This window comes from Vipera ursinii, assembly GCF_947247035.1.
Source record: "Vipera ursinii genome assembly, chromosome: 7".
NCBI lineage: Eukaryota > Metazoa > Chordata > Lepidosauria > Squamata > Viperidae > Vipera > Vipera ursinii.
The window spans coordinates 62,323,182-62,347,943 of NC_139521.1; the positions used below are offsets into that span (position 1 = coordinate 62,323,182).

The 24,762-nt window shown below is 39.7% G+C and overlaps 1 protein-coding gene across 2 annotated transcripts in view; it reads right to left on the reverse strand.

Moving 5' to 3' along the window:
* Positions 1-24,762, reverse strand: part of GRID2 (glutamate ionotropic receptor delta type subunit 2) — a 1,067,823-nt gene that overhangs the window by 172,188 nt on the left and 870,873 nt on the right. For both annotated transcript variants that reach the window (XM_083367820.1, XM_083367821.1), the window contains exon 12: positions 17,692-17,830. In XM_083367820.1, the coding sequence (XP_083223946.1) occupies positions 17,692-17,830 (139 nt within the window). The remainder of the gene's footprint in view (positions 1-17,691; positions 17,831-24,762) is intronic.

The following is a 24,762-nucleotide window of genomic DNA, read 5'->3' on the forward strand; positions in this document are numbered from 1 at the left end:
CAAGCCCTTGTTTTAAGAGTGGAAAATGGATTTTGAATGATATCTTGTGGTGGATCTGAGTAGAGCACTATAACTAGCTTCTTGCCTGCTAAGGGAGAACAGTTGTCAATAAAGGAAAATATTTTGGCATACTTATCAGTCTGACCATTGTTGGACTATAAACACTCACTGATCTTGGAGTTTTAATCTCAAGAGCTAGTGGAAGAGAAAGTAAAACCTGACCTTTGATTACATCTGGCTGGGAGAGACTTTTGAGCTGTTTTCAGGAAGGTTGAACACTTTGAACACTGTGGATTATAAACTTGTCTGACTGACAATTTTTGGATGCCTGAGACAAAGGATTATTATAAAATACTGCTTTTGGAACTGGACCTGTATTCTAAAATCTATTGGATTATAAAGGCTGCATATAAAGACCAGAAAGCTAGAGGAAACTTTGTTTTATTCTTATTGAGACTGGTAATGTTAGAGGATCTCCAGGAATGATGCCTCAAGAAAAAACAAATACCTTTCAGAAGGAAATATACTCTATGCTACAATTAATTCACCAAACAATTGTTGCATACAAAAAGGATGTAAAAAAAAACTTTGTTGTTGTTGTTAGTTGTGAAGTTGTGTCCGACCTATCGCGACCCTATGGACAACATTCCTCCAGGCCTTCCTGTCCTCTGCCATCTTCTGGAGTCCATTTAAGCTCACGCCTACTGCTTCAGTGACTCCATCCAGCTACCTCATTCTCTGTCATCCCCTTCTTCTATTGCCCCCAATCTTTCCTAGCATTAGGCTCTTCTCCAGTGAGTCCTTCCTTCTCATTAGGTGGCCAAAGTATTTGAGTTTCAACTTCAGGATCTGGCCTTCTAAAGAGCAGTCAGGGTTGATCTCCTCTAGGACTGACCAGTTTGATCGCCTTGCAGTCCAAGGGACTCGCAGGAGTCTCCTCCAGCACCAGAGTAAAAAGAAACTACAATGAGACTAAAAATAATTTAGTTAATATAAATGAGCAAATCTCCAAATTAAATCTACAACTAGAAAGTTCCCAGACAAAGTAGAGGAAATGGACCCAGAGATGGAAGAGATGAAAGAAGGGAAATATAAACTACCATACACAAATTAAATATTGCAAGACCTACCTAAAAACAATGAAATTGCAAAAGCTCCTTTACCCTTTAAGCATGCAAGATGCACCTGATGACAAGAAAGAAGATTTTGGGGAATGGAACATAGAGTTGTCAGGAAAAAGTTACAATTTGGGAGACAAAAGATGAAGGGAGAAATTGAGGGAGAAGGAAGGTGGGAGTTGCTTAAGGAACCTAAATGGGCAGAATTCCCCCTCAAAAATACCCTACCTAAATTGTCTTCCTCATGCCAAACAATTTTCATAAAAATAGAAAGAAAATTCCTGGGTGATTTAATTGCCTTGGCTTTGAAAGCTACATGGCAAAGAAAGAAAGCAGGAGTTAGATTTTAAAAATAGAAGAGTTGACTTATTAAAGGGCATCATATTTTAAAGTACTTGTTTGAATATGGTTAAAAGAATGTATGACCCTTAGATATATTTAGACTTTTATAATGAAAGATATGATTTAGAATTAAAATAGCATTTTTTCCTTTTCTTTTGATATGGGAAATATGAAAATAAGAGGACTGGTATGAATAAACTTTTTAGCTATATAAATGTAATTAACATTGAGAAAAATCATAATTGACAAAGATACTTTAAATATTGATGGGAAATTAAACCTTAACAAGAGAACAAAAAACAGGATATTAATGAATTAATATTATTATTTGTATAATATTAGTAAAATATGATGAAGATGTTTATATCTAACTCTGTATGCATCAATAGTACCAAGAATTGTAATTGTGTAATGAGAGGAAAATGGAAAAAATATGGAGAAGGAGGATCAGGGGAAAAATACTGGATTGTGCAGTACTGAATAGACTTATATTGAAGAAGTTAACATTAAATGTGTGAACCCAGACAACATGCTGTTTACTAAACTCTAAAAATTGTAATTTTTAAAAATTTATAAAACTTTAAAAAAATTTTTTTAAAAAGAAACTATTGACAATAGCCACCTAAAAGCCAACTGTCACCTAAAAGCCAACTGTGCTTCCGAATCCCAAGATGGGTCAATAAAGTGATCTTATTATCAGGGACATTGTGTCCTTCTAATACATATTCACATCTGTGGTATGAGCATTTTGTTTAAATGGAAGGACTGCTAATTATAATAAATTATTACAGCTTTGGTGCTTGCAAAAAAAAGAGGAAGAAATTCTAATCAAACTATACTGACAAAGATGGAGAATTACACTAGGACCAATAAATGGAAAGGGCCAGTTTGCATATTGGTATCTATGAGAGAAAATTTAACAGAATGTGCAAATGATCCCATGTATCCTTAACTTCACCTAGAAGCAAAGCTCTAATCTATATCGGTGGTCCTAAACACCACCAATGTGGATTAGAATTTTGGATGGAAAGTGAAATGAATTTGTTTTTTTAAAAAAGGCTAAGCAGCAAGAGATGTTGCTGATCGACACTGATAATTGAGAAAGCAAAAGGCCTTTGACTGTGTCAAGCTGTGGAATGTCATTAATAAAATAAGCATCCCCCTCAGTGGAGGAATGGATTATTAAAAATGTCAAAATTCACAGAAAAGGCAAAACTGGCCTGTCTGGTCAAAGAAAACAGCAATTATTTTTTTTGAAAGACTGGAAATCTTATATGGACTTTTTGTTGAAAGAAGAAAGAAATGATATTCTGATGTTTGGATCTGAAGATTAAAAAATACAAGGATTAAATGAAGGGATGGAGGGAAATGTATAATATTTAGGAAGGACAATAAGATTTTATTATCTGTTGAAAAGAAAGTTGGAAGTCTTTTTTATTACTTATTTATTAACACTATTTTTTCATTTCTTTTCTCCCTCCCTCCCTCCCTCCCTCCCTCCCTCCCTTCCTTCCATAGCAGATCAGTACATTGTAGGACAGAAATAAAGGCGATGGAAAAGATATTTTGATACTGTGCTGTGTCTATTCCTACAACAATTACAATTACAATCAGAAAGGCAATATCATGCCATATTATATGGAAGCAAAAACTGAACTTTGAAGAAGCAGGGCAGAAAGAATAGTAATGCTTTAGAAGTTTGATGATGGAAAATACCTAAATAGCTAAGAAAATAGACAAATGAAGTACAGAGTAATCCAGAATCTCCACTTGGAACCCAAATGACTTGGTTCAAATTATCTATCATATTTTGTGATATATCATAATGTGAAGACCTGGTGTTTATGAAAAGCACACACAATACTGGAAAAGGTAGAAAGGGGGGGGAGTAAGACCACCTACAAGCTGGACTAATTCAAGTACAGTTATTATTATGACTCTGACTATTGTTTAATGATTTATCCCCTTGCTGAGACCCCTGTGCCTGGCCTGTATAAGCGGATACTATCACTGTTAACAGCCTTTGCCAGATAGCAGAACTCATGAAATTACCTTTTAATCATCCAGAAGGACCTTTATTTGCATGCAGAGAATATTACAGCAGACAAGGTGTGGTAGATGATGAAATGGACAGTATTTCAAGGTCAAAAGACAGTAATGATCCTAGCATGTAGAGAGGAGCATGTAGAGACTACCACATGTGAGATGGTGGCAGAAAGTGATAGAACGTTCAGGGTAAGAAGAAGGAGGAAGTACATCACAAATGGGAGGGGTTGGCTGAACAAATTGACATAAATGTTGTAGTTTCCCAAACAACCACATGGTGTCAGCACAATATGCACTGCATAATACTCTATGGCTGATGTAACAGCACAATTATGATTATTGCATCATTGGAGACATGAAGTTCCAGGTTGGAAACAGGTTCTCCTAAAAAATGTTTATTTTATATAGTCATGAAAAGTTTGCACTGAACTAATGACACATAATCAATCAATCAATCAATCAATCAATCAATGCATGAATAAAAACTGAAATGCAAACGGTTCAGGACTGAGCATGAAATGATAAAATTGTTTAATATATGGATAAATGAAGGAATGGTTTCAGTGACAGTCGATGGGCATATGTTGGAGATGCGAATGTGTATGTATATGTATATGTATATATACATATATATATCAAGGTAAAGATAAAGGTAAAGGTAAAGGTAAAGGTAAAGGTTTTTCCACACATGCGTGCTAGTCAATTCCAACTGTAGGGGCCGGTGCTCATCTCCATTTCAAAGCCAAAGAGCCAGCACTTGTCCAAGGACGTCTCCATGGTCATGTGGCCGGCATGACTAGACTCCAAAGGTGCACGGAACGCTGTTACCTTCCCACCGTAGTGGTCCCTATTTTTCTACTTGCATTTTTACGTGCTTTCGAACTGCTAGGTTGGCAGAAGCTAGGATGAGTAACAGGCGCTCACTCTGTTACGCGGCACTCGGGATTCGACCCGCCAAACTGCCGACCTTCTGATCGAGAAGCTCAGCGTCCTAACACACTGAGCCACCGTATATATAACCTCCTCCCTTTTCCAGCACCTTAAAGCAACAGGACATGAAATTGACTTTGAAGGAATGAAATTAATCTCCAAAACTGAACACTACAACAAGAGAATAATTATGGAAGCCATCGAAATAGAGAAACACCCCCACAACATGAATAAACGTGATGATGCCTCCCGCCTACCAGACACCTGGAAACTAGCCCTAGTCAACAAATGAGTTCCAGCCACAAAAACTGACACCAGACCCACAACAACACAGGACACCACCACCAATCATCCTCACCAGACTCAAACCCAAACCCACCCCATAGACGAAATGCAACCACCATCCAGAAGCCAAACCTCAGCAACATCTCCAGCTGCTGCACTCCCCCCCCGACCCCACACAAAGCAAACTGACATACGCCATGAACACAGGGCCAGACTGCAAACTCGAAGCCAAACCAAAGCCCAGGATGTTATACCACAGCCTTCTGCTCAGGACATTACATCACAGAATTCAGGAGGTTACAATGCTAAAACCCGGGATATGACAACACAGCAAACCACCCAGGATATTTCAACACAGAACTCAGGAAATCACTACAATAGAGCTCAGGATGTCATCACACAGCCCATTACCCAGGTCGTTACAACACAAACGACTAACAAGCACACAGCCTGCACCTCAGCCACGCAGGATGTTACAAATCAGCCAACTAATCCCCTAACAATAACCCCATCAACCAATCATGATGTAACATCACATCCAACCAATCCACTTACAGCAACAAAGCCAGCACCCCACACATCCTCCCAGTATTTATAGAGAGACGGCAGCTCCGATCACGCTTCGCTCGCACAAGCACGAAACCGAAGACACCAGCCTGAAGATGACGAGTGGGACCTCATCGAAACATCGCCAAGACACCCTCAATCGTACATGGGAAAAGACCTGAATACGCCAAGACCTACATACCTATACCTGTGAAAATCTACGAATATATATATATCCAGTGTGTTAATGCTATTGTGTTGTTGGCTGAACACCTGGATGATTTGCAATGAATGTTAGATAAGCTGTATGTTGCATAATGCAATAAAGACTATGGTTCTGAAAATTAATGAATCCACAACCAAGGTGACTATATTTGATGGAGAAAAATGTAATACATAATTGTAAGTAATATATAAATCATGCAAAAAAAAGTAAGCAGGTGAATTTCTGTGTCTTGATAGAATGTTTACCAAATACAGGAAAATTGATAGAAAATATTAAAATGAAAATGCTGGTAGAAAAGTTATGGATGGTATGCGGTCTGCTGAAACTCATCTAAAATTGTTATTTATAAGGAGATGCTTGCATCCAATTGTTTATATGCAGAGAAAGATGTATATGTTAGGAAAAAAAGTCAGAATGAATGGGCGCTGACTGAAAGTGGACTGAATACAAAAACAACGAACATACATTGAGGTGGTTTGATCATATACATGTAAGGAATGGGGGATCACATTTTTAAAACCAACATATGAAAAGGTTGAATGGGGTTGATAAGGTTCCTAAACAGAGAGGTAGAGATTCAAAGATCAGAAAGTATGAAACAATGCATGGACTTGGTGGAAAGAAGGATGATTGCAAGCAGAGAAATATATAAAGAAGCATACCAAATTTGGATATGTGTAAGAGATGGAAATAAGTTTTATTTTATTTATATTTTCAGTAAATTTTCTTACCCCATTCCTTTAATTTACTTGAGTTACCATTTCTTACTCCTTTGGATAACACAGAAATTGAATAGTGTGCTGCATACGTGTGCATGTATGAACTAAAATTCAAACTGAAATAAAAATAAAATTCTTATATTATGGAGTAAATCCATCAATGCAAAATATATCGCACAAATATATTTTATTTAAACCTTGAACTGGAATGTGTAGAGTGGATCCTGTCACCTTAATTCCCCACCTCTTCCACAAACAGAAAGGGATTTCAATATTTCAGCCTCAAATAGTGCATAAAATAGCTGAGCTTTCTTTTAATCTTTTCATGAGCTTTATATTATTTATATACCCAAAAACCGAAAACGAACATGCTGTGCTGCATATATTTTCATAGAAAGATTTCATTTTAATAAATCGGGACTTTCTGAGCCTTTTGTTCATTTGGTAGTCCTGTAGCTTCTTTATCTTATTCTCACAGCTTCTCTGCCAACCCCTACTCTTTCTTTCTTTCTTTCTTTCTTTCTTTCTTTCTTTCTTTCTTTCTTTCTTTCTTTCTTTCTTTCTTTCTTTCTTTCTTTCTTTCTTTCTTTCTCTCTCTCTCTCTCTCTTTCTTTCTTTCTTTCTTCCTTCCTTCCTTCTTTCTCTTTCTTTCTTTCTTTCTTTCTTTCTTTCTTTCTTTCTTTCTTTCTTTCTTTCTTTCTTTCTCTTTTCTTCCTTCCTTCCTTCCTTCCTTCCTTCCTTCCTTCCTTCCTTCCTTCCTTCCTTCCTTCCTTTATTTCTTTCTTTTCTTTTTTCATCAGCATATGCACATTAGAGCCCTTATATATGGAATTCTGAAATACCACCAGCTTCAAATCAATTTTCAGACAGTCTCTGAAAGTCTGCAGGCCTGACATATTTTCCTTTATTTACCCATCCTTATGGACCACTTAAGGCATGCCTTTATTTTTTTAATGACATTCATTAGACTCTTTGAAGGACTCCTCCAATCTAACAGCTAGGATCCATTAAGAACTTGCTGGCACAAATTAGCTTTATGCAAGTGCACAAATCTCGCTGATGACACTTGAGGGCAGAGAAAAGGGCTGGGATGTTTAGAATCTTGGAATGGAATGAAAATTATAAATTGCACCCATAAGAGATTGCAGAACATGAAGTGAAATATAGGAAATGGCTCTTCCAATCTTCCAGATGTGTTCAGCTACAAAACCCCATCTTCCTGGAAAATAATACGGGTTGCAGTCCAGCGTTTCTGAAGGAAACAAATTGGGGATTTGCCACATGTCAATGTTATCTGGGAGGAGTTTGATTCTGTGACCCCTGATGAAGTGGACAGGATTATGGGGAAGCTGAGTTCCACCACATGTTTATTGGACCCGTGCCCTTCTTGGCTGGTTTATGCAGCTAGGGAGAGGACACGAGGCTGGCTCCAGGCGGTTATATCTGCTTCTTTGAGCGAGGGTTATTTCCCCACCATCTTGAAGGAGGCGGTGGTGAGACCTCTCCTCAAGAAGCCTGCCTTGGACCCAGCTGTATTGAACAACTTTCGTCCAGTCTCCAACCTTCGCTTCCTTGCGAAGGTTGTTGAGAGTGTGGTGGCGCATCAGCTCCCCCTGGTCCTGGATGAAGCGGATTATCTGGACCCTTACCAATCGGGTTTCAGGCCCGGGCACAGCACGGAGACGGCATTGGTCGCTCTGGTGAATGATCTCTGGAGGGCTCGGGATAGGGGATATTCCTCTGTCCTAGTCCTATTAGACCTCTCGGCGGCTTTCGATACCATCGACCATGGTATCCTGCTGCAGCGTCTCAGGGGATTGGGAGTGGGAGGCACGGTTTTCCAGTGGTTCTCCTCCTATCTCCAGGGACGCTCGCAGTCGGTGTTGGCAGGGGGGCAGAGGTCGACCCCTAGGGCTCTCACTTGTGGAGTTCCTCAGGGGTCGGTCCTCTCGCCTCTCCTGTTCAACATCTATATGAAACCGCTGGGTGAGATCATTCGTGGTTTTGGAGTTGGGTATCATCAATATGCTGATGATACCCAACTTTTTATTTCGACCCCAAACCACCCCAGTGATGCCCTCGCTGTGATGTCCCGTTGCCTGGAGGCGGTTCGGGTCTGGATGGGGAGGAACAGACTTCAACTCAACCCTGACAAGACTGAGTGGCTGTACATTCCGGCTTCCCGGGACACCTGGGATGTTCCACCTCTTTCTATGGGGGGTGAGCTTTTACCCCCTGTGGATAGGGCTCGCAACTTGGGAGTCCTCCTAGATTCACGACTCACTCTGGAGGATCACATAGTGGCCGTGACTAGGGGGGCTTTCGCCCAGGTTCGCCTGGTGTGCCAGTTGCGACCCTATCTGGACCGGGAGGCCTTATGTACGGTCACTCATGCGCTCGTGACCTCTCGCCTAGACTACTATAACGCTCTCTACATGGGACTTCCCTTGAAGACTACTCGGAGGCTCCAACTGGTACAGAATGCCGCCGCGAGAGTTGTCTTGGGAGTTTCCCGGTACTCCCATGTTACACCTTTGCTCCGTGAGCTGCATTGGTTGCCAGTTGTCTTCCGGGTAAGGTTCAAGGTTTTGGTCATGATCTTTAAGTCCCTACATGGCATGGGTCCACGATACCTCGAGGACCACCTGCTGCCGGCGTCGACTCCCCTCCGCCCTGTGCGCGCCCACAGAGAGGGCCTCCTCAGGGTGCCTCCTGTCAAGGAATGTCGACTGGTGGCCCCCAGGGGGAGGGCCTTCTCTGTGGGTGCTCCGGCGTTATGGAACCAACTGCCGGTAGAGCTCCGGATGGCATCAGACCTCCGATCCTTCCGTCGCGGGTTGAAGACCCATTTATTTGAACTAGCGGGTCTGGCCTGATGGGGGTACATGGGTTGTTTTTATATAGGCTTGCTTTATTATTGGTTTTAACTTGGGCATTGATTTAATTGTTTTTAATGTTTGTATTGTTATTTATATTTATGCCCTGTGAACCGCCCTGAGTCCCCTTGGGAGAAGGGCGGTATAAAAATCTCAATAAATTAAATAAATTAAATTAAATCTTCTATAGCCATAAAATTACTATTTTGAGTTATAGAAATATACTCAGTGGTGGCATTCAGCTGGTTTGCATTGGTTCGGCAGAACCGATACCTAATTTTTTGTTGAGTTTGGCGAACTGGTTATGATAAATCTGTGTTTTCCAGAACACATCTGGTTTTTGTTCAACTTCCTTCCAGGTGGGAGAAAAAATAAAATCCTCCCCAAAAGTCCAAGAGAGGAGCAACAGAAACCAAATGGAGATGAAGCTCCTTTGATCACATCACGCAGGCGAAAACTAGGTGGTGTTTCTCAGAGGTAATTTTAGGAACAGACACTAGTTTCTCAATTGGTGCATATGGGAAAGGGGGCAGTATTAGCTGAAAGTATTAGCTGAAAATATTAGCTGGGGTTGTGAGTCTGGAACTTTTTCCTGTTTAGGGCAGAGAACCAATTGTTAAATTATTTGAATCCCACCACTGAGTATGCTTCTATAGAATGCTATAAATCCTATGGAACAGGGGTGTCAAACTCAATTTCATTGAGGGTCGCATCAGCATTGCGGTTGCCCTCAGCGGGCCGGGTGGGTATGGCCTGGGTGGGCGTGGCCTACTGGGTGGGTGTGGCTAGAGTGTGTATGGCCTACTGGGTGGGCGTGGCCAGCTCTACATCGTTCGCATCAAGGGTGCCTATGGGGGCCTGGGCAGGAGTGGGACAGATCTGAGGGTCTCTGGCAGAAGGAGGGTCTCTGAGCCAGGGCCAAGGCAGTGGGGGCCGTTTCCTCACTGTTTCCAGGATGGCTTCATGGGCCGCATGAAACCACTTCGTGGGCCGGATCTGGGCCCCGGGCCTTGTGTTTGACATGTCTGCTATAGAAAAATAGAATTTCATTCCAATCTAGCAACAGATGAGACACTCATTCCCTGCCCTAGTGGTGTTATATATCATTTTAAGATTTCTGAAGGAAGTGCATAAGATAATCATAAAAGCTCACCTGTTAAGCTAAGCTGTGCCCAATAGCACCTCCTTATCTGTCTCTTGAGACTCACAGGCAGGACATGGTTTTACAGTCATTGAACAGTCAATGCTATCACTTATAACCAGGAGATCAGCTGCACTGTTTCTAAACATGTAAGTTTAGATTAATATACATTTAGCACACTACCCTTTCCTTCAGTTAGGAGTGGGGGGATGCGACAGCATGGAGTTTGTAACCTATTGGGTGCTCAGTAATTTTATTTAACTTTTTATTATTTATTTATGTATACCTTTTTTTTACTGCTTCAGTCCTTGGAGTCCAAGCAGTTTATAGATAGTAAAACAACAATGCGGTAAAAATTACCTTTAGAAATGTCAATACCAGATTAGTAACGATTAATAGCAAATAAGAAAAATATACAAATAGGCATATGGATGCAGGCAGCTGTGACTCCAGGATCTGTCTCCAAAGGCCTTCCAAAAGGTCAAGTGTTTACTAGCTTGGCAAGATTATGACATTGGGGAATATTCTTGTCTTAGGAGGAAAACTATTTCTTAGAAGCAGAGTTGCTATTGAGAATGCTCACCATACACTTCCATCTTGGTAGACTGGGACTTTTGGTGAGCATTTTCCAGCTGAGACTACTTAGGATAGGCAGTCATTTAGATATCCAGGTGCCAAGTCATATATATTTCACTTGGAAACATGTTGGCAACCAGCAGACCAGCTAAAGCAGTTGTACAACATGGCATTGAGCTGCCTTCTGCACCATGAAGTTTTCAACTGAATTGAGACTGTAGACTGAATTTCAAGACATGTTAATGTCTGTCTGTCTGTCTGTCTGTCTGTCTGTCTGTCTGTCTGTCTGTCTGTCTGTCTGTCTGTCTGTCTGTCTATCTATCTATCTATCTATCTATCTATCTATCTATCTATCTATCTATCTATCCATCTGTCCATCTCTCTCTCTCTCTCTCTCTCTCTCTCTCTCTCTCTCTCTCTCTCTCTCTCTCTCTCTCTCTCTCTCATCTATCTATCTATCTATCTATCTATCTATCTATCTATCTATCTATCATCAAAATTTGGAAGGATTGCAATAAAGGTAGTGGTTTACTTGAGAGGAATCCACAGGTTTCTGCTGCCCTTATCAAGAGATGGGATGGATTTTTCAAGAATTCAGGACAACGTATTTCAGTTTATGTTCTGTTTCATTCTAAATTGACCTGTCAATCCATCACTGAAACAATTATGTCCAGAAAATGAACATGATATCTAGGCTAATAGTAATGGATGGGTAACTTTTGCTCTCTTTTAGAGAACTGCCTTTTAAAAAGCACCACCCAAATCAACTTAATGGCCAATTTGCTAAAGGAAAGAAGGAACTGCTAGAGAAAAATAATAGCCTAATAAAAACTACACTGGATTAGAACATCCCTTTGGATTTGGTTTATTTGTACATAAGCATTGTGGACACAATAATTTGTTTAAAACCAGAATTGATGTATGTACCCAAAGCTTTCCACAACTTCTCAAAAATCTAGATAAACTGTGTATATCTGTCCTCAGAAAAGGAAGACTGTGTCCCCCCAAAAAAAAACTGTATAAAAGCTGATAAAAGATGCTGTAAAAATGTAAACTAAGTTTAATTTCAAGTTGCCACTTATTCTTTTAATCAGCTTTTGCATCTCCTGAGAGTGAAATCAGATCACATATAGAGCTTTCTATAATTGCAAGTGTATTTGCAGGGCACCTAATGATAATGGAATTGGAGACAGCTATTCCTCAGTCTATGGTTTCTAATGAGAATATCTTGCCAATTTGACTCCGTTGTTTCCAGAATTCATCATGGCCACAACATTCATCAAGATAAGATCTAACATAGCAACTTGCCTAGATTTACTGCTGTTAAATCAACACCAGTCATGACAAGGAGCCACAGAGAAATGTAAAACATATATTATCTATGCAGGAAGTTCCTGGTATTAAAGAGAACTGCTCCCAGCCTGGGCAAAAATACTTGAATATGGATAAGTTATCATTCAATGCAATTTTCACTTCAATCAAAGATTTTGGTCCTTGAATTCCAAAATATTCAATACACCAGCATAAATATGTTAGAGTGTACTAGAAACCTGTATAAGCTACCTTAGGTATAATGTGTTGCCCAGGTAGCAGACAGAATAGGATTGAAACATCATGCAAAAAAGAACAAATTTCCCAGTAAAATATATGCCATGCATTGAGTATGACTAACCCCAACCAACCACTGTCAGGAAGCCACTTCTACATTGTACTCTAAAGCATTTCAGTTTCTATGACTTTACAAAAGCCCAGCAGGGTCATGTGGACCTCATAGGAACATAGGACAAGTGCAGCTAGCAAGAAGACAAGTCTCCTGCAAGTTCACACTGATTTAGAGCTGGGACTAGCAGGACATCATATGATCCCAATCTGACTGGGTGGGCAGAAATAGCAGGAGGAATACAGTTCAGTAAGTAACCAGATCTCAAGCCATGATGAGCTATATACAGGAGGTAACTGTTAAAACCATAAACTCTGGAAGCCTAACGGTAACCAGTTCAGCCCACCGACCAGTGGTGTTACATGGACAAAATAAGAAGTGTCCATAACTAGTTCCTGCCTTCTGGATCACTTGTACAGTAGATTTCTAATGATCTTCAAAGGTAGAATCTTCAAAGCATGTAGAATGCTTTGTAATTGTCCAAAAGAGAGAAGGTCATGGCACAAGTAATTGTAAGAAGGCATTTCAGTTTAGAAAGAGATATAACCACCACACAAGATGAATGCCTGCTGGCTACAGCTGTCACCTGACTGTTAGTTCTTGCCAGTAATAGAGCAATGGGAAGCTAACAGGAAAGTAATGGGAGTTAAGCATGAGTAGCATTGTATTTATTATGGCACCACTGATTATGAGGTACTAAGAGATCTGGTAGGATACAGATTTGGCTAGAGACTGATATTTGTAGAAGACTAAATCCTGTTTATTTTTCCAAATGTGGGTTTTTCTGATGTAGCATAGTTTTATTTTCAAAATTGTACTGTAAAATTATAATAAGGGATAAACAGTTCCTTGAGCCATCTCCTTGGTGACTACATGAACACGTAGGCTTTGTTCTTTTTTCTTTTTGGCAACAATATAGAGATGGTTTGTCACTGCCTTCTTCAATGATTTTATTTTCAACCTTTCAGTCTAGACTGGAATGTCTAGTGCTCTTCCAATCAAGTATTACTTAGGTTCTGTCTTAGCTTTTCCATTATCAACCAATAATGATAGATACTGCAGTTGATGTAATGCCATGCCCACAAATCCAAATAATCATAGTGAAACCAAACTGTTTCTCATCCTTTGCTGAAGGCCATCCAGATGCCTTCACAGTTGTAAGTATAAGTCATACAAGTATTTGGAAAGCATGCATATAGCTGCTGTAGAATGAATTATGCTGCTGAACATGATTTTCTGTTTTCTAAATCTAAATCATGAACATTCTGTATAATCTTTTTCTATTTGTACATTGGTTTTTAATTGGATAGTTTTTATATGTGGCCCTGAGTCACTTAGATAGGACAAGCAGCAAAATTAAATTAATAATGATGATAATGACCAGCATTAATAAGGGTGGACTAGGTTACAGTAATGATGGGTGCACTGTTGAAAAACCTGAGAGACCAGGTTAGGGATAGATCATCACAGAAAAACCTTACCTATAAGGTTGCCAAGACTCAACACTTGGTGGCACACATTGTATCTCTCTCCTCTCCTCTCCTCTCCTCTCCTCTCCTCTCCTCTCCTCTCCTCTCCTCTCCTCTCCTCTCCTCTCCTCTCCTCTCCTCTCCCTCTTCTCCCCTCCCCTCCCCTCCTCCTCTCTCCTCTCCCCTCCCTTTCCTTCCTCTCTCTTTCTCTTTCTCTTTCTTAAAAAAGAGAACATAACTGGCAAGATAGTTTGGGGAAAACTTTTCCCCACAAGAGCAAACATTATTTTAGCCTCATTATTTAATGATTTACATTTTGGATCTATCTTCTAAGATCAGGAGAGACAGGGTGCCAGCTTGGGATGAGGATAAGGAGGAGGATAAATAAATATTTTTATGTGCTGTGCAAAAAGGACCACTTTGAATATTCCAAGTTCCTGCAATCTTGATAGGTTAGTTTTTGTCCCATCCTTCCAAGGAAGGATGTATGTAAAGGGAATAACTTCTAACAGGCTTAAATCTGTGGTATTGCAATGTCTTAAGGAACAGCTGGAGTCTTCATGTAATAGGGGGTTGAATGTCTCAGCTCCATTTGATTTATTTCCATTTGCTTGTTTCATCTTTTAGGGATGTTGCTTAAGCAACCGTGATCTGAGCCTTGCAATTGAAATGGCTCATAAGATTGGGATGCTCGGTGTTAGAAACTCCGGAGCATTTCATTTTAATAAGAGCACAACAAAACAAGAACGAAAACATGCAAACTAATTTAGCTCCTGACAATTTGTAATTGCACAACCTAGTTCTCATCAGATTGCAAAGGCATTGTTTCACATAGATTAAAACAATTCACCCCAAAAGAAAGAGTGCATTAAAGTTTATGTATTACAACTGCATATGGAAAGCAACAACATGCCTGCGGAATGAACAAGTTTGTCTTATAGCAGGGAAACTGTCTGTACAGAGACAATTAGTCATCAAATAATGAGGATGAACATCCAATTGCTTATTCTAAAGCACATTTATTTATGATGCTAGTTCATATAAAGCTTAGTCTAAGCAATTTTATTCTCCCTTCCTTTTTCTATAGTTATATATTTATGAGAATTAATTCTAGTACAGACTGAAAAGACAAGGCACAAAAAAGAAATACTTTCTGCCCGGTCTGAAAGTTGTAATTGTGCTTGCTGAGTGGCTTACATTAATTTTGAAGAATCAATTAACAATAGAAGGAACAATTCAGTCTCCTTTTGGAGAAAATAATAAATTTATTGGAATTCAGTTTCAGTAGACAGAGCCAAAGATCACACTGTAAATAGCCATTGACTAAATGTTCAAAAGCTTTCCTGAAATGTTCAGTCTAATGAGAACTGTGGCACAAGAAAACAGAATGCATTTGTTTATGGAGTTTTGCACTCATGTCAGAAGCACCGGGCTTGCTTCTGGATTGAAAGAATTAGCTGTTGACATCACTGTTGCCTGGGAAATGCCAAGTTGGGGGCTTTTTTCATGTCCCCAGCAGGTGCTGGAGCTCACCCCATCCCAAGGCATCACTTGGGTCTCAAACATGGGCTTGCTAACCTCCAACCCAGTATCTTAACCACGAAAGCCACCACGTTTGGGGAATTGAAGGGAGATTAATCTTAATTTTATAGGAAGACGGAGTATGGTTATACCTAGACCAGTATTTCTCAATCTTAGCAACTTTACGAAATGTGGACTTCAACTCCCAGAATTCACCAGCCAACCCTGATGGCTAGGGAATTCTGAGAGTTGATATCCACACCTCTTAAAGTTGCCAGTGCTGGGAAATGCTGACCTAGACCATCTTGAATTGTTATATTCTCTCTTGCTTGCAGGTTTGCCAAGGTCTGCAAAGATCAATAATAAAGATACAGGAGATACTTTTCATAAAAAAATACATGATAGAGAAAATGCCTAGGTATGCCTTCTATATAGGGAATAACTGCAATTTTAGGGAACACGTAATTCCTCTCCTGTCCCCTGGCAGAGACCTTAACAGTCCTTTAGGCCATGACTTCAGGATAAATGGAGCTCCCTAAGGAGAAGAGGACAATTCTCTCCCACACAGACAGTAAAACCGTGGTGAAAAGTAGCAAAACTGTGAGAGCCAGAAAAACAGTGCTTTTTTTATAAAAGAAAAAGGTGCCAGAACTCACACATGTCATACAACCCACTTTGCCTACCCTACAAGGTTCCATCCAAAAAAGGTGCCGGAACTCCGTTCTGAGCGTTCTATGAGAAAAAAAGCCCTGCAGAAAACATTTCAGTGCTCAGCAGATAAGGTGAGACCACCAGCCATTCTGAGTGTCTCGGTTTTCCTTTTCCTCTATTATTAAAATGGGCCTGAAGAAGTAAAAAAAATGAAAAAAAACCCCAAACAAACCAAAAAACCCAAGAAGGATTCTAGTATTGTTAATCAACATTACTACTGTAATCACTGTTAATCTGTCACCTCGTCTCAAGGCACTATTTAGAACCTCTCTTGAAATGCTGTACCTGAGAACATACTCTAGTCAGTGCTACAGCAGATTAATTCTGGAACTATTGAAATTTCCTGACAGTTAGAATAATTAATCAGTAGAATAACTTGCCTCCAGAAGTTGTAGGTGTCATGCTAAGTTCTGATGCTAAGACCAACAAAATCAGAACTCCAAGTCTAGAGGTTTCCTCAAAGAACATGTTTATTGGTTACAAAATATCAGCATGGTCAAAAGTGAAACCAACTCTGAAATTCCCTCCAAAGAGTTACACTAGTATAACCTTAAACTTTCCACCCCAGAGCTATGCAATTAGCCACATTCCCCAATAGAATAATTTGGTGGGCTTTCTAACTTAATGCCCAAAGCTAACTGATAGAATGCCCTTGGTTCCCACGGGAGCCAGAATTGTTTAGACTAACAAAAAGACTCCGCACCCCCTCCTTTTCTTGAGGCAACCTAGAATGAGCAAGATAGCTTCAGCCAGGTTCATTGTAGAGTTGACAGTAGGTGCTCCAACACTGGAGGCTTTTAAGAAGAGATTGGATAGCCATTTGTCTGAAATGGTAGAGGGTTTCCTGATTGAACAGGGTGATGGACTAGAAGACTTCCAACCCTGTTATTCTGTTATTCTAGTATTTTGAAATGATGGGTGCAGACAGCCACCAGCCAGACTTACTGGTCACACCTATTTGTGTGTGTGTGTTTCACTATGGTTTGTCTTATTTTAAAAAGTATGGGAATGGAAACGAAAGGCAAAGGCGATGAAATGTTTCATGTAGGCCAGTTCAAATGACTACAGGTTTATTGCATGCTAACACTCTCTATAACAGCAGTTCCCATCCTTTTCTATACCCCACACCCCTGGAATGCTTTTGATATACTCTTGCACCCCTTACAAAAGTTTGAAATAATGGCAACAAATTATGTATATACACTATAATTTTGAAAACCTAAATTTTTGCATTCCCTGGAATATCGTCTTGCACACCTGGCTGGGAACCCCTGCTCTATAAGAATTTGAAATACTAGAGGTCAAAGGAAATTGTGGTATAAGAGCCAATGGAATTCAAGATGGGTTGGAGCTAATCTCCTGTGGGCATGAAGGGACTCAAAGCTGATGATATGCTTGAACCCTCCCTTGGGCTCATCTCCTACATCTATACTGACTAGCCTTCTAGTTGGGTAGGCTTGGAATATGGCCAAAGACGTTTTCCAATTCTTGGTTGCCTCTTCCTCCCAAGATTGTGCAAACTTACTGGATGGAGTTCTCAATGCGGGTGATGGTGAGAAAAGCCGCTAGATTTGCAGTGTAGGATGAAATGACGATCAAGGCAAACAGCCACCAGGCACCCATCATCATTCGAGTTGCTAGTGTGGTATAGGGAACCTCTCCTCCTGTTGAACAAGAAGGGTAGAGTGATCAGAATTTTCATTGCAGAAGAAAATCTCTTTATTCTTAAGGACATGCTCATATAAAACAGCATAGTTGATATTGGAGTTCCAGGTTGGAGTCCACAATTGACATCTATAGATGAAAGCCATCAAAAGAATAAAAGACACTATTACATGATACCTAGTAAGAGGATCCTCTTAAACAGATTTCTGCTATATATCAAGAAAACCTGGCTCAATATCTAACATAAAGAGCATTACTCCAGAAGTATTTCTATTACTTTGCAATTTTTTTGCTATTGATTTTAATTAAACTCTCTGGAAATACAGGCATTTTTCAAAAAGTTATCTGGTGTCAACACATCTATATATAAACACACCGTATGATTGTTTTAGACAAAAGCATAGTTTCTAAATGCAATAATGCACACACTTAACACACATACACACACCCCACACAAAGACATTGGAGGGAGAAAAGAGAAAGAGGGAGGTATTAATTTATATTCAGCCATTAAGATCCAAGGTTTTTTCGCTTTGGTTAAGTTAATTGATAAAATAAAATCAATTGAAAAGTCCAACCAATTATTAAGCAAAGTAGTCATTCAAATAATACCTTTATAAAATTTTAAAATCTGGATTTAAATACATACATTTGCATTTTAACCCTCCCTCCCTGTCACCTGTTATGGTGGGTTTGTTCATTCAGTGAACATGATTAATTTGGTTGATAAATATAGAGACAGAAAAATAGCTTATTTAAATAGTCTGGGTTTTGAGAACACAGCAGAAATACCAAAAGAATAGATGGAAGTGAAAGAATGATGAAGGAATACATTTCATTAACCCATTCTGGAGTTGTAATATATATTTTAACTTAGGGGAAAATTGTTAAAGTTTTCAGACATTAATATAAAAGCCATTCTGAAAGTCAGAAAAGTAACAGTATGATGGGCATGAATCTGAAATCTGTGACCAAAAAGACATGATACTGCAATTTTCCCCCCCAATTATCTTTCCTCTCTATGTCAGTTGTATCTGAATCCATTGTTCACCTACTTTGCTGGTTATAAACTAGACAAAGAACAAATATTGACAGTAAACTGCATTAAACACCCACCTACCCATCTACTTTGAAACTGTATCTAGCACAGTCAGCTTCTTTCTCATTTAATACAATACAGGGCTAAAGAAAATGGTCAGAGAATGGGAGGTAGGGCAAGAGGCCTCCTAAATAAATAAAATGACATTAATCATATATGGTTTCCACCAATACATGCTATTTCATGTATAAAACAGACAGCAATTGCCTGTAGGATATGTGCCTGGATATGTATATGAACCAAAGAGGTTTCAACTTACCTTATCATGACTGAAGGTTTTTTATTTTATTTTTCCTCATGACGGCAGTGCAGGGGACAAACTACAGTATTTTGAATTTAATTCCCAATAATATCCATTTTTTTCTTTTTAATGACTATATAATCCCTTGCATCGGGATGGAGTCAGGGCAACTGAATGGAGCTCAGCGTTTACTGGCTGGATGCTCTTCCTGATGCCTACATGGAGTTTGCAGCAGATATTTTCTCTTGCGTCCAGAGAGAGAAATATCTGCCGTTACTTAGGATTGAACCCAGAGCCTCCTGATTGTAAGACGAGAGCTCTACCTGTAGGCTAACGTTTGGCTCCTCAATACATATCCAATTTTCACTCATAAAAGTCTGGAAGCTGGAAGCATTGCTAACTATGAAAGAATGTGTCTATGGATTCCAGGGTTCTTTGTCTCCATCAATGCTAAATCAATTATTTTATTATGAAGATCCCATTAAGCACAGTCTTTACCACTTTCTTGATTATAACCATTTGATTACTAGGTGTATATTAAGAAAGAATTGCCTAATAAAATTTTTAATAAAGACTGCTATGTCCACCTTATTCTCCTGCAAATGCTGAGTTAATGATAAATGTCTTTGATGCATGTAAGTTTTGTCTTTAAAAACAAAACACACTATTAAATAAGATTTAGGATCAAAATTACTATCTTATGTATTTCGAATTTCTACCTACTTCTGAAAATTTATTATTGCAGAAAAAAATAGAACCTTGATTCTATCTGGACAGTTTAATTTGATATTAAGACTTCAGGAAGATGAAATGTTTAACATCTGGAAACCTAATATCAGAGCTGAAATTTTTTAAAAATAGAGTATTTTTTATCTCACCCTCTTTTTTGGTGATTTTTTTAAAAAAAATCTTTCAATCAAAAAGAATTTGAGCTGTATTTTTTAGGTAGAGATATAGAATAAGCCCAATAGATCTGATTGCTCCTTTCACCATCCGGTGTCAATCTCCGTAATTTGCTGTGAATTTAATTGAAAGGAGTAGGCTGGTAAAAGGGAAACCTGTAATTTCTCCAGATATTTCTTAAATCACATTCTCATTTTAAAGCTCTTGACTAAAAACTAAAAGTTGTTCCCTACCTTCTTTATATCAGATGAACGGGCAGGAGAAATAAAAGAACTGAAAGTCAATGTTAGGCTTTTTTTTAATCCACAAACGAAGCTCTCAAATAAAAAAATTGAAGAGGAATAGAAAATAAGGGATAGAGCCAAGAACTGGATCTTGCTGGACTGACATTCTGTCAGAGAAATTGTGTGCAATACGATGATTTTCAGTTTACTAACCCCTTGGGGGATGATGTCATGGATCTATCTTTTTTCAAAAGACTTAAGAGCTGTGGGGTCCCTGGTGCTCTTTGAGCTTGGTGGTTTTCTTATGGATGTTTTATTACCTAGCTAATTAACCAGTGCTAAAATGGTAATGAAATGTCTGCAAGAAACCATTAAGTTCAGAGAGCACCAAGGACCCCACAGTTCAACGCTGAGCTACAAGCATTCTTTTCTATAAGGATTTGATAACCATCTATCGCTCCAAGAACTGTGAGATCAATTCTTCAAGAACAGAAACAGGTAATCATTTTTGGACAGAGAGGAGTGCTGTACCTGTAAACATCTTTTAAAAACCCTCTGATGGCTCAGTAGATGATATCATGAGGCTATCATGGTAGGCAAAATTAAAAACTGAAGGCCCTTTTTGGTTTCTGAAAGGATGACTAGAGTTTTTAAATAGATCGACAGCTATGTTTCTCATCTTCAGCACTTTCCTAAAAAACCCCATGAACTGGAGGTGTGGTAGTACCATAATATGCTCACCTTTCTCTTGAACATTTAAATGGATATATTTATTATTTTTAAAAATAATAAACAAATCTTGTGGCCTGTAAAAGGTAAAGGTAAAGGTTCCCCCGCACATGCGTGCTAGTCATTTCCGACTCTAGGGGCCGGTGCTCATCTCTGTTTCAAAGCAGAAGAGCCAGCGCTTGTCCGAGGACGTCTCCGTGGTCATGTGGCCGGTATGACTAGATGCCAAAGGAGCACGGAACGCTGTTACCTTCCCACCGTAGTGGTCCCTATTTTTCTACTTGCATTTTTATGTGCTTTCGAACTGCTAGGTTGGCAGAAGCTGGGACGAGTAACAGGCGCTCACTCTGTTACACGGCACTCGGGATTCGACCCGCCAAACTGCCGACCTTCTGTTTGACAAGCTCAGCGTCCTAACCCACTGAGCCACCGCGGCCTGTACAGTCCTTTAAACCAATAAAGATACAGTCTTGTCCCAATGAACATAAAAGACTTTACTTCTCAATTACTATACAGGTAGTCCTCAACTTACAACCACAACTGAGCCCAAAATTTCTGTTGTTAAGTGAGACATTTGTTAAGTGAATGTTGGCCCATTTTATGACCCTTCTTGCCACAGTTGTTAAGTGAATCACAGCAATCATTAAGTTAGTAACACGACTGTTATGTGAAACTGGCTTCCCCGTTGACTTTGCTCCTCAGAAGGACGCAAAATAATAAATGTGGATCAAATGCCAACTGTCTGAATTTGGATTATATGACCACGGAGATACTGCAACAATTGTGTGGAAAAATGATCATAAGTCATTTTTCTCAGTGCGCTGTAACTTTGAACGATCACTAAGAGAACTGTTGTAAATCAAGGATTACCTGTACATCGGTATTATTTTTAAAAATGGTACATGTTCATATTACTCTAATGAAGCAGTCCTGTAGTGGATATGAAATCTGAAGCACTGACGACTTTGCCCAAAGGAGGAAACTATAAAGAGTAGAGCAGCAGTCCCCAACCTTTGCGGCTTGGTGCAGCTCCCCTCACGCAAAAGAGAAGAGAAGCCTTTGGGGTGCGGTCTTGGCTTCTTCAGGCTTCTCCACACTAAAAGCTTTTGCAAAGGGGTGAAAGGCCAGAAGTAGCGCAAGATTGCTTTCCCGAAGCCTTTCGTCCATTTGCAAAAGCTTTTGGTGTGGAGAGGAGAAGCCTTTGGGGCTGCAACCTTCTGCTCCTTCAGACATACTGAGGCTGCCCGACACTCCAAAAACAGATCGGGTGTCCTGCGCAGGCAGCCTCGGTGAGTCAGCCAATCTGAGCAGGGGGTGCTTGTCCCACTCAGCCTCTGCTCTCAGTGCTCCATTTTTGCAGCATCAGGAGCAAGCAGCTTGGCAGCCTGGCTGGGGCGTGGGGGGAACCAGAACCCATGAGCGGCGGGCCAGTGTGCACAGATGCACAGCTCCACTCACAATGCTCAGCATTGGTGTCCCTCACTTAGGCAAGAGGGGCTGTGAGTGCCGGCACCCGCTACTCATGCTAGTGGAGCTATGTGTGTGCGCCGGCCCACTATTCATATGGCCTGTTTGCAAATAGGCCATTGCCCGGTAGTGGGGACTCCTGGAGTAGAGTTCTCTGACTTTCATCTTATTTTTGGGAGGCCCCTCTTTTCTTTCCCATTAGGAGCAATTCTAAGACTTTCTGCATTAGAGTCCTAGACTGCAAGAAAAACTCCCATACCAATAAGAATACACATCCATTGCAGGCTTCCATATGAATGTATCCAGATAGGGCACAGAACTGTAGGTTCAGCCCCGTTCCTATCCATTTCAAGGGCCTCTGCTGAACTGCTACACAAAACTAAAAATTCAAGGGCATAATATACATATGTACATGTGCATGAACCCTAAAACAACATGCACTAAGTATCTTATATACAAAGAACTTTCTTCAGTAAGACGGTTTTTGTTTAACCAAAAACATTCTCCCTTTTGATTATTCAGCAGAACAGGATGATTCTTGAAGTGTATGTATATGTGATGCACATACATTTATATGATGGAGTTCAATCACCATTAAAAATTAGAATGTTTCTGCATAGTAGATATTTTCATCTATGAGACATAAGAGCAGAGACGGGCTATGGATAAACCGCAATTTCATTTCATGTTTAATGGAACAATGGATACTGCTTACATTTTTAAATTTAAAATATCGCTGATCATTTTGTAGTTATATTTTATATTGGTTTTATAATTTCATATTGTTCTTTCCAATCCACCTTGATAGCAGGGCTTCGACTTATTTATTAATCGCTAAATTGGTCTGCCAGGAACCCTGAACTACACACTGTAGAAGTTTATATGTAATATAAATTATATAACATAATTACATTACATATTGTTTACCTTATAATATAATGTAAGTGATATGTAATTTAATAAAGGATTTTGTGTATATTTACAAGACACATGCAGACATCTGGATTCTTTTTTTAGTAAGTTTGTGGGGTGCCTCCTATTTAACATTTGCATGAAGTTCCTGAGTGAGGTGATCCAATAGCTTGGGGTGATATTTCAATATCTCCACCCCAAACCGTCTGAAGGATGCTCTGGAAGTGTCATGTCAGTTCCTGGAGGCTGTGATAGGAAGAACAGACTTCAGCTCAACCCAAGCAAAACAGAGTAGCTTTGAGTCTTTAGATGTCCTGTGGGGACTTTCCATCTCTGGTTATGGATGGGATAATACTGCCGCAGACAGGGTCATTGTACAAAATGGAAGGCTTCCTGGACTCCTGGCTCCTGCCTGAAGAGCACATGGAAGTCATAACTAGGATGAACTTTGCATAGCTTTGTGTTGTGCATTAGTTGCAACCATTTGGGAAGCTTTTCTCACAGGCCCTCATGAGGGATTGTTTGGACTACTGCAATGCAACTCTACGTGGGGCTGCCCTTCAGAAGCTTCAGTGCTGAAAAATGCCATGGCATGGGCTGTTAATGGTCCTGGTTAATTGACTCTACTGCTTCATGAGCTGCATTGGGCACTAGTTTGGTTCTGGGTATAACTCAAGGTACTGATAGTCACCTTTAAAGCCTCACATGACTCAGGGATGGATTATTTATCAGACTATTACCTCCTGGTTGATTCTACTAGTTCCATCCAATCTGGAAGGAAAAATTGTTGTAAATACCATCGGCAAAGGAATGTGATCTGGTAGCATTGTGAAGAAGAGATCTTTTTATCACGGCACCTGATCCCTGAACATCATTCCTCCTGAGATTAGGTTGTCCACTACACTGCTGGTTTTTTGTAAGGCTTTGAAGACTTGGTTCTGTGCCCATGCCTAGACTCCAGGTGTGTGATGTGGCCTTTTCCTTAGCTACTTGAGAACATGTTATGATACTCTAACTACTGTGGGTATATCTGTATTTGTTTTAATGTTATCAGCTTTCCAGAGCCATGTAGTTGAGATGAATGAATGGATGGATGGATGGATGAATGAATGAATGGATGGATGAAGGAAGGAAGGAAGGAAGGAATGATTGAATGAATATTATAATTGAGCTCCAGCTGAGAGATGTAACATCTTCCATAGTGGTGAGGCAACATGCCAGTAATGCTGAAAATACTTTGGAATAACAATGGAAAAGCAAGAAAGAAAATTCAATGTACAAGTGAACAAGAAGGAAGAAAATATGAAGGTAGATTTAGCCTTCTAAATGTTTGTGTTTAAAAAAGGGGGAAATAGA